This window comes from Cynocephalus volans, chromosome 1 (genome assembly GCF_027409185.1).
Source record: "Cynocephalus volans isolate mCynVol1 chromosome 1, mCynVol1.pri, whole genome shotgun sequence".
Lineage (NCBI taxonomy): Eukaryota > Metazoa > Chordata > Mammalia > Dermoptera > Cynocephalidae > Cynocephalus > Cynocephalus volans.
In genome coordinates, this window is record NC_084460.1 from 97,149,434 (window position 1) to 97,160,378 (window position 10,945).

The 10,945-nt window shown below is 41.1% G+C and overlaps 1 protein-coding gene across 1 annotated transcript; it reads right to left on the reverse strand.

Moving 5' to 3' along the window:
• Positions 1-3,813: 3,813 nt before the first annotated feature.
• On the reverse strand, positions 3,814-7,178 carry GHSR (growth hormone secretagogue receptor). The gene is made up of 2 exons (XM_063076926.1): positions 6,389-7,178; positions 3,814-4,118 (listed from the first exon to the last, which is right to left on the reverse strand). Exons 1-2 carry the CDS (start codon positions 7,176-7,178, stop codon positions 3,814-3,816), a joined length of 1,095 nt encoding a protein of 364 aa, XP_062932996.1.
• Positions 7,179-10,945: the final 3,767 nt, after the last annotated feature.

Consider the following 10,945-nt stretch of genomic DNA (forward strand, 5'->3'; position numbering starts at 1 on the left):
ACAATTGGGAGGGCATGGATATGGCAGCCTTTTTTTTTTTTTTTAAAGATGATCATTCTGTCAACCAAAATGGCTAGCTAGCCTCCAGCATCCTGCAAGAGCTTGAGTTCAAAAGGAAAAACACAAAAACAAGGCTCATCCAAGCCCTCCCACTCACCTGCTTCAATCTTAGATTATTGCCAAGAATTAACAAGACTGAATTCATTTAATTTGAATAAATAAGTAATGTGAGCTTAAAGCATTTAGCATCTGTCACCAGCACATTGCTTTCTGTTGATTCTGACTAGCAGTTCATTCTTTGAATTAAAAAAAATTATGTTATCAATTCACTAAATTAACATTGGTCTCTAATTACCTAGTTTTGATACAATTGTATATATCCTGGTTAGTGTTGTAATTTAAATTGCAAAGAAATCACAGGAGAGTCATTAGCTAATAAACCATATTTGACATCATTTATCTTTTAATGACATTATCTTTATCCTTTAATGACATTATTTACATTAGATACAGTATTTCTGAAAGCACAAAGCTCTATTCTATTCACTTGACATTGTGACAAATTTTGACATATGTAAATATGTATATCACATTTTAAAGATGTACACACATTTTTAGAAGACAAGAGAGTGTTTTTAGGCACCAGTCTCACAAAAAATCTCAGTTTTTAAAAAAATATTAAATTCAAGTATGTGGATAAATAAAAAACAGCAAAAAAATAAAAAAGCTAGAACTGTCAATGGTGACCTAAAATTTGCAAATTGTAATGATTTCAAGTTCTTAATAAAAGCATTAGCATGAATAAAACTGGAATTTCAAGTCAAATCCCATAACAACCTTCACTGCAATAAAAAGTTGACTATAAAATGGTCTTCACAGTGTGTCCAGGTGCTAGAAGTGTTTCTAACCTTCATTACTTCAAAATTTCTGATTTTAAATAACCCCTGGCAATGAATGTTTTCTTTAAAGCAATTATTAAAAAGTTCTTGCTCACTAACAGTTACTTCCTATAATGAAAATGGTCCAACCCTTGATTTTGTGACACAGTATAAGGTGTAGTGACAGAAACCTCATTGCTGGACAACCAGGAAAATGAAAACACAGTCAATTTAAAAAAATAAACCAAATCTTTTACTTCCCCTACATTAATAAAGAATGATTTAAGTGTGATTACCACCAGCAGACACATTCACTGTGTCTGTGGATTTGACTGGTTCATGTAGGAACAGGCTATTTCAAATTTATTTTGAACCTAATGCAACAACACCGTGGGATGATCGGTGGGGAACATTTTGGTCCATTGTCAGCTGGAGATGTTTACTTCATAATTTAAAGGTAATTAATCAGTTTCCTACTGCAACATAACACACAAGTGATTGTGAGCTCACTAAGAATAAAATCTGTGGCTTATTAATTCCTAGAGTTTAAAACATACCAGGCACATACAAAATGCTTGGGAAATGATGGACTTTTAGAAATAGTTTTCCTCAGTGTAAGTTCCTCTTTTCCCTGAGTCGTCAACAATTTGTGGAGTATGATAATATAAAGAAATTACAAACTATGAAAAGGCAAAGGTATAAGATGACAAATTAAAGTTCCCTTTCTCTAAATATATCCTCTGAGTTCCTAGATTAACACCAGTGAAGGAAAGTAGTGTTCCTTGCTATGTGAGCTATTCCCTGGAAGTGAGTTTGGCGGAGACTGCAGTAAAAACCCACAGAGAGAGGAGACTACTGAACAGGTTAAGCAACTAATTTGAAGTTGCGTTTGTTTTTCTCCAAAGCAATCAACTGTGTGATGGAGGTCAAGCTTTTTTGCTTGTTTTTTCTCAAATAGGATGTATTTGTAGATAGAAATTCTAAAGCTTCAGGGAGTTGAATTACCTCTTTGGGATTTACTGGGCACTATTAAGAAGAATATTGCTGAGTGCCCTAATGAGTATCCTAATTAAATGTCAGTGTACTTTTTAAATATATTGATGTATTCCTAAGAATTAACCAATTAATCAATTTGCTAAAGTTCTGCTTTTAGACCAAATTGATGGTACAGCTTTAGTGTCAAAATGAATTTCAGAAATATTTCTCTAGAGAAATAATTCTAATTATGGTTGTGGTTTGATATTTCCAAAATAAATAGTCATCAATTATTTCATCATGATAATCTTTCCTTTTGGTGGGGGGAAAAGCAATTATGACAGTAATTTCCCTAAATGGCTCAATCAGTTCTATAGTTGAACCAATAAATTTAATAGAAACTCCTTATATGACTTAGCATTGTACAGGATTATAAAGAGACAATTTTTGGAATAAATATATTATGCAAAGGGTTGATTATTCAGGGAGCAATGTCAATATTAAGGAAAATTTTAGATTTATTGCCAAAATGTATCATATTTAGTTGAAGGTATCTACTCATTCGTAATTATGATTAAGAGGGAAAATAGAAATCTAAACATATCTGTCAGATAAGTAATGGAATGTAAATAGCAAAACTAATTTGGAGACAGGACATGGCATAGGCATTGTAAAATAAATGGCTATAAGATTCTTAAAAGTTTGGGATGTTAATAAGCAGTAGCATTTAGAACATTCTGTGTTTTTCACATGTGCCTGCCTTCGCCATTTGAAAAATGTCTATGTTCATTAAGTTTCCTGTAAGCTTGCCAGAGTAAGTTATAAACTATTTCCTTATTTGCAAATCAAAGCCTTATGATTGGCTTACGTATTTTTGTTAAGCAGTTTGTGATTACCTATACATTTTTTATTAAGTTTCATTTTCTGAATATTAACACATTGAGTAAACTTAATTTAAAAATGTATCTTATACATTTCCTATCCATTATCTTCCAATCTTGAAGAGTAGGGCATTTAGATGTAATTTTTAGGATGTATCACTCTGAAATTCTGCTATGCTAATTTCACTTTTAAAAAATTCCATGGGTAGGGTATTTATTTTGTATAAGATTAATGGGAATTCTGTATATTCTCCAGAGCTGCACTGTTCAATATGGTAATCTCTAGCCACATTTGGCTATTAAACACTTGAAATGTGACTAGTGCAACTGAAGAACTGAATTTTAATTTTAATTAATTTTATGCTTAAAAACTTATAGTGGTTTTAGTTACTGGAAAACTTTGAAGTGTGTTTAGACAACTTAGTTGTTGAATATACTTTTTCATCTGTAAATTTTATGAAATCTAAATACATCAAGTATTTCTAATGAAAACTTAATGTCCAAATTGAGGTGGACAGTGTGAAAAATATATCAGATTTCAAAGACTCAGTGTGAAAAAAAAAGAATGGAAATTTCTCATTCATAATTTTTACACTGATTACTTATGTGCCTTGCTTTGTATTTCTCTTGAACAGCACTGCTCTAGAGATTTATGAAAATTGCTAGTTTTTCAGTTATGTTTTATATGTCTTATTTTAATGTCATTCTTTTAACCAAATAATTTTGATCATTATGAAAAAGCAAATCAGATTTAGTATTTCCCCACCAGGAAGTGTCCTAATTGCCCACTCTGCACCTCCTTCTTTCTCTGAATTGCAAAGCCCTCACCAGCACCAGCAGCAGAATCCAAAATCATGGTGGTGAAAATGCAGGAATAGTGTATGAGAGCACTGATGAGTGTGCAATCAAGTCAAACTGCTCACACCCTACAGAGTGTGTCTTTTCTTTCCCCCCAGTTGTTTCCAGATCTATGTGTCCCTAATTCCAAAATGAACCTTCATCTTCTTCCCAAGTTCTGCTTGTGCTATGGCTTCTGGTTTATAATAACAAGCGGTGACTATGCTCAGCAATGTGCTCGGTCATGTATTAATACTAGATTCTGTCCAGGCCCGAGAACTTTCATCCTTCATAGTAGAGAGCTTTCTCTGGGAGAAGGGTTCCAATCCCAGCAACTTGAACACTGCCACCCGGTACTTCTTGGACATGATATTGTACAGAATGGGGTTGATGGCAGCGCTGAGGTAGAAGAGGACAAAGGACACGAGGTTGCAGTACTGGCTGATCTGAGCAATCTCCAGGGAGCCAGGCTCAAAGGATTTGGAAAATAAATATCGCCCTACATGGAAGGGCAGCCAGCAGAGGATGAAAGCAAACACCACTACAGCTAAAAGGACAATGGGAGAGAGATCGTCAGTTCAAGAAATGTCATAGCAAATCACATTCTATTTTTAAGACTTAGCTTTGTTTAGATGATGTATAACATGACCATTGACTTCAGGAAAACACTCTTCTGCACTTCCCCATTTCTACATTTTAACAAAGATTGAGTCTGTCCGAACCAACAGTTCAACAAGTTTTACTGAGCTTCTCAGCCATTTCTATTTAACAACTATTTGAGTTATTTTGTGATTGAGTTGATGTGTTGACTCACCTAACTAGACAATTTATTCACAACAGTCCACCATTTTATGTGTTAGACACAAACATCTGTGAAGTAAAGTGGGTGTACTCAACCAAAGCTGTGTATCACTTTCCTGGGGCACTTTTTTAAAAAATGCATATTCCTTGGATGTAACATAGACTCCCTAAATTAAAATCTCTAGGAAAGAGACCAAGAAACCTGCTTTTTCTTTTCTTTTTAAAAAATTTAACAGAGAATTGAATATACAGTCAGGATTAAGAACCACCGAGATGGATGATTCTATGCCACCTACAACAGACATAAGTAAGGCATGAAAGGCCATCAAACCAGCTAATATTAATTATCATCCATCCAAATCTTAATTTTGCCTATATAAGGTAATTTTTTCAAGACTTCTAAAGTTTTTAGATTGTTTTTAAAATTCAGAAATCAGAGGGAAAATAAGAGAAAATAATATTTTAGTCCTTGTACTACTTTAGTGATCCCATTTAAATTGTCAAGAAAGAAGAAAATTAACACTGGTGTTAAGACACCAAGGAAGAGATTAATGGTTTAAAAATAGAATTAAAGGAAATTATTAAACTTATCCTCAAAACTAAGTTGTACAGTAGCAACTTAACCACCACAATAGCGAAGTGACTTTCATAAGTGAGAGCTTACAGTTCTTGGAGGACACAAGTAGGTTTCCAATCTATGAATCACATCATCACTGGTCTAGAAAATAAAATCTTTGACATTCCTCAAATAACTATATCACTCTTTAGTATACTGGATCCAGGAACTATAAAATTGCAAATATAAAATCATCCTGGAATGGCTTCTAAGAAGCATTAAATATGCCACTAAGTATGAAATGTTGACCATAATGTTCGAATAATAAAATACACAGACCCTGGTTTTGGAAAAGCGAATAGCATTAACGTTTTGCTTGAATGTGAACACATATTGGATTATTTTACTTGCACCAAACACATATACTTAAAGGAGGTGAATTCATGCAATGCACCCAGATATTCACGAAGGACCATTTGGAGAGGAGTTAGTAAGTTCTGTCGGCTTCCACAAAGTCTCCTTTTCTCTTGTTGGCATCCTGCCTATCCTAGCTTATCCTACCTTATCCTAGTCTATCCTACCTGGAGAGATAAGTAATCATGAAAACAAACACTCCAGCATTGATTTGTCACTGACTTCCTTACAAAGCTGTGTAAACAGTAGTAGGGTAAACAGAATTGATGCAATTACTGAAAAAAAAAAAAATGCAGGGCAGACAAACACAATACTGAAAAAAATAAAAATAAAACCTGAATGATCTCTAATAGAATTCTCCAAATTGATCGTGTCTTTGGTTAAACTTATCACTGAGTACTTTCTAGATCCAATGCCTGCTTTTCTTAATGTAGCTTAGATATCCACCAATTCTATTTGAGGCGGGAAACATAACTGCAGCTGTAACACTTCAAGACCACAATAGACTTTCATGAAATATCCCTCACTTCCCTCTCTTTCCTCTCCAAGCATCCTCGCTGTGCTCCCGCCAGCTCCTTATGAAGCAAGTTTCTGGGCTGATATAAAATTCATTTTAGGGGAATTTAAAGGTGGGGCATTTTCCCAAGAAACAGAGAAAGGGGAGACGAGAAAAAAGAGACACAAAGAGAAACACCAAAAGAGAGCCAAGACAGTGACAAAGTGGGGGGGGAGGTAAAGATTGAGATATGAGAGAGAGAGAGAGAGAGAGAGAGAGAGAGAGAGAGAGAGAGAGAGAGAGAGAGAGACAGAGAGAGAGAGAGAGAGAGAGAGAGAGAGAGAGAGAGAGAGAGAGAGAGAGAGAGAGAGAGAGAGAGAGAGAGATTGGAGATAATTGAGACATACAGAGAGACAGATCGAGAGAAACAGGAGAGAGAGAAGGAAACTCAAGGGGAAAATGAAGACAGAAGAAGCTCGAGGGAGCAGGGGGAAGGCACCAGGAGAGGAGAGGACCCGGGAGAGGCACCCGAGGGCGCGCTGAGACCCACCCAGCATTTTCACGGTTTGCTTGTGGTTCTGGTCCTTGAGCGAGGCGCCCACCGCCGCGTCGCCGCGCCTCCTCCGCCACAGCTTCCTCCCGATGAGACTGTAGAGGACGGTGAGGCAGAAGACAGGCAGGAAGAAGAAGACGCTGGACACCCACACCATGACCGTGAGCAGGCCGGAGCGCACCGCGAACTCGGTGGCGCGGCACTCGTTGGTGTCCCGAGGGTCGGTGCCGTTCTCGTGCTCAACCCCCACGAGCGCGAATATGGGCCCGGCGCTGCAGAAGGCCACGGCCCAGATGACCAGGATGACCAGCTTCACCCGGCCCTTGGTGACCAGCACCTTGGCCCGCAGCGGGAAGCAGATGGCGAAGTAGCGCTCGACGCTGAGCGCTGTGATGCTGAGCACCGTGGCGTAGGTGCAGCTCTCGCTGACGAACTGGAAGAGTTTGCAGAGCAGGTCGCCGAAGTTCCAGGGCCGGTACTGCCAGAGGCGCACGAGATCGAGGGGCATGCAGAGGAAGATGAGCAGGTCGGAGAAGGCCATGCTGGACAGGTAGAGGTTGGTGGTGGTGCGCAGCTCGCGGAAGCGTGACACCACCAGCATGGTGAGCAGGTTGCCCGCGATGCCCACCACAAAGAGCGCCACGCAGGTGGCGGTGACGCCCGCCAGCAGCGGCGCGGGGAAGAGCGGCAGCAGCTCGTCGGCCAGCGAGTCGTTGTCTGGAGGCGCGTCCAGGCCGGCCAGAGTGAGGTTGGGCCCCGGCTCTTCGCTGGGGGTCGCGTTCCACATGCTGCCGGCTCAGCTTAACGCGCGCTGGGACGCGACTGTGCTGGGAGGCTGGGCCCAGTTCGTCCCCAAGGAGGTCCCCACAGGCGCGGGAGAGTGCGAGGGAGGAGCCGGAGCGGGCTCGCAGGGAGGGTGTTTGGAGAGGAAGGGGAGGAAAGTGAGAGGCAGAAGCCCAGAGAGATGAGGGCGTGGGGACAGGGAGAGAGAGTGACCACTGCTCTCTCTCTGGCACCTCCCCTTTCCCCCACCCTCTCCCGCAAAATCCCTCTCTCCCAACCCAGCTTCAAGTCGCCCACACACGTACTTGTCGCCCAAGCAGTCCCTTCAGCTCTGCCTCACGTTGGCGTTCTCGCTCGAGCTCCATCTCGCACTTCCCAAAGCGTCCGGGCGCATGGGGACCGCAGAGACCAGACGCTGCGAACCCGCAGCGTGACGAGCCTCTCTTCCAAGCCTCGCGCGCAGCCATCTAGTGTGGCCGGCAAGGGCAGGTCATACCCGGGCGTGCGGGTCGGGGACGGTGGTAGCCGCAGGGAGGACGCCAGCATCAGCCTGGACCTGAGTTCCTCCTCGACAAGGAGTAGAGTTTAGAGTTGGCTGTGGACCTGGTGGGGAGAAAAAGCGAGTGTGCCCAACTGCACTTGGGAAAGAGAGGTAGGGCGAGAAAAAGAAGCAGCATATGCTTGTATTAGGACCAGAAGAGACAGGTGCGCACCTGGGAAGAGGCTCACGCAGCGCTAGAACCCATGGTGGTGTTAGAGCGGAGAAGCTGGTTCACACGCGCCACCGCTTGTCCAAGGTCACACAGCGAGATGGGAGCTCGGGGACCAGAGGTGGCTCTCCCACCCGGTTTGCACTTCTGAGCACAGAGGGGCAACGTGTGTGACTAAAACCTGTCCCGACTCCCAGTACACTCCCCGCTTGGCGGTGGTAGGGGGTATGCTGCATGAGAGATTACTTTTGTCTGATGTAAAAACCTCGGCTGCGTTTCCTTGGGCAAAGTCTTCAACCTTTTGAGCTTTAGTTCTTTGTCTTGAATTGCGAGAATGTTGTGAGGACCACTGGGAGTGGATGTCAAGTCTTGGGGACACAGTAGACACTCAATATATAAATACGGGCTGCGTTGCCCTTATTGTGGTTGCTGTTGAGAAATAGGAGGTGCGACCCTTGGGAATGCGTCTGAGGCCGCCTCTACACTTGCGAGGTGACTCCCCAGGATGTGGCCTGTGTCTCCTGCCCAGAGCCAGGAACCCACACCTGAGGACGTGAGACTGCCGGCTGCCCGCGAACTCCCAACCCACCCAGCCCCTTCCGGCCCGCCCACCTCCGGGAGGCCCCGGGAACGAGTTCAGCACCGCGGCCAGCGGCGTCTTCTCAGGGCGCCGCCCCACTCCCGGGGCTGCAGCCCCGCAGCCTGCTGTTTTCAACTCAGACGCGCAACGCCGAAGCCCTACCCTACGCCCGCCCGGAGCGGAGCGGAGCGGGGTAAACTCCCCCGAGGCACAGACAGGCCTTGAGCCACTGCCTTGACCACACCTGTCCACGGTCACTCGCCCGTGGCTTAAAGAAGAATTCAGGCACTGGGTATGACGGAGTTTTCCCACACTTGAGTGCATTTCTACATGCCTTTGACAGATGGTTTATACCGTCTTCGCTACCTACCTTGTTAATTCTTAACGTCCACAAAGACCTCGGACTGGATGTATGTACATATGCATGAAAGATTCGACACCGTGAGAAACTATATAAGAGAAGTTTGATACAGGCAATTTAGGATGAACACAACACATAGTGACTTGATTGCCATTGGTATGTTACAGGTGTACTACCAAATTGACTTTACGCATTTCAAACTACCATTTAAAAATATTACAACTAAGTCAAACCACCGATTGTTAGCAAGTTGGTTTTTAAAAAAAATTACAATGAATAATTTGACTTCAGTACTCCCTGTCCTACTTATCAGTAGGTTTACATATTTGGACAGAAAGTGAGAGAAAGACTGGGATAAATCAAAATACTATTGGAAGTTATTGTCTAATAATAGGAATCAGGAAAAAATTGCAGGACATATTTCTTAGTCTATTCAGTACTAACACTACAGCTGATAGGTTAAACATTAAAAAAAAAAAAACAACCCACCAAAAACTATTATGATAAAATTTTGTCATATTTAACTGCACTTGACCATTTAGTAAAATATAGACAAGTCTGTATTGTGTGATCAATAAGAAACAGTACTGCTGAAATTATTTCGTTTATTCACAACACATACTAATATTATATAATATATAAAATTGTATTTAAATGGGTGATAGATACTAGGAATAACAAAAGAAATAAAACCCAGACAGGTCCTGTATTTATAAACTTATAGCCCAGAGAGAAAAATACAGTTAAACAAGCAATTCCAGCACAGTATTGGTAGGTGCATTTAAAGAGGCAGATACAATGAACTCTACCGGAATAGAGGATCAATGAACAGAAGGCTTCTCAGAGAAAGTGCCACCTCAGCGGGGTCTTGGAAAACTTGAGTTCTGTTAGAAGCAAAACTTGCTCAGCTGTTCAGACAAGGCGCACAAAAGCATGTTGGAATGAAAAAACTCACTATGCTTTGTCCTACGAATGGTGTAGGGAGTACTATTACGGACTCATAGGTTTTTATATAGGCAATGCATACCAACGAATTATGTTTATTTTTTCTTTTTGATATTTATATTGTCCCATTTTTAGCCAATGGAACCCCTTTCAAGCTGGCTCGAGTCCTTTTGACATGATTCACTGATTTTGAGAACTTCCTGCTTTGTGGCACAATGAGATGTCCTGAGCTCACCTTGTAAATTACCTACCCAAGACCTGGGAGCAGCCATTAGTCCAGGAATCCCTGGTACCTGTAGTGGGGAAAGGCATTTAGAGACCTAAACTTGGGCAGTAGGGGTGGTTATTGTTCCTGAAGCATTATAGACTAGGTTCTTTCTGTGGAGAGAACTATGATATCTATCTACCTATCTTTTAGTCATGAGATGATGATGATGATACAATAGATAAATCATCTGCTCAGGGTAGCAGATGATCAAAATTAACCTCACTAACCCTATAACCTGGGAAGAACACAGTGTCACTTTTATAGTATTCCAGCTAGGAGTGCATGTCTTCCATCTAATCCAAGGAAACATCAGACAAACTCAAAATGGGTTAATGTTATATGACAAAGAAAGATGGAGAAAATGTTCCACCCTGAAGAAGACCAAAGAGACATAACCACTAAATGTAATTCCTGATCCTAGACTGGATCTTAAACTGGAGGGGAAAAAATAACAACAACAACAAAACTGTTATGGAGGACATTATTGGGTCAATTGACATGCTTAGAATATGGATAGTAGATTAGATAGAAGTATTGAATCAATGTTAAGTTCATTGAAGTTAAAACTGTATGAAAAAGAATATTATTATTAGAAATACATACTCAACCATGATTTATCCAACTTACTCTCAACTGTTTCAGAAATCTTGTGTGTGTGTGTGTGTGTGTGTGTTTGTGTGTGTGTGTGTGTGTGTGTGTGTGTGTGTGTGTGTAGACAGAGCAAATGACAAAGCAAATGGGGCAATATTTTAATAGTAGATGAATCTGGGAAGATGGTAAAATAATTTTCCTTGTATTATTCTTGCAACTTCTAAGTTCGCAAAACTGAAAGTTTGAAATTATTTTCAAATATAAAGTCTAAGAAGTCATGAGTTTATGTAGATACTTCCAATTCAATTTTCGATTA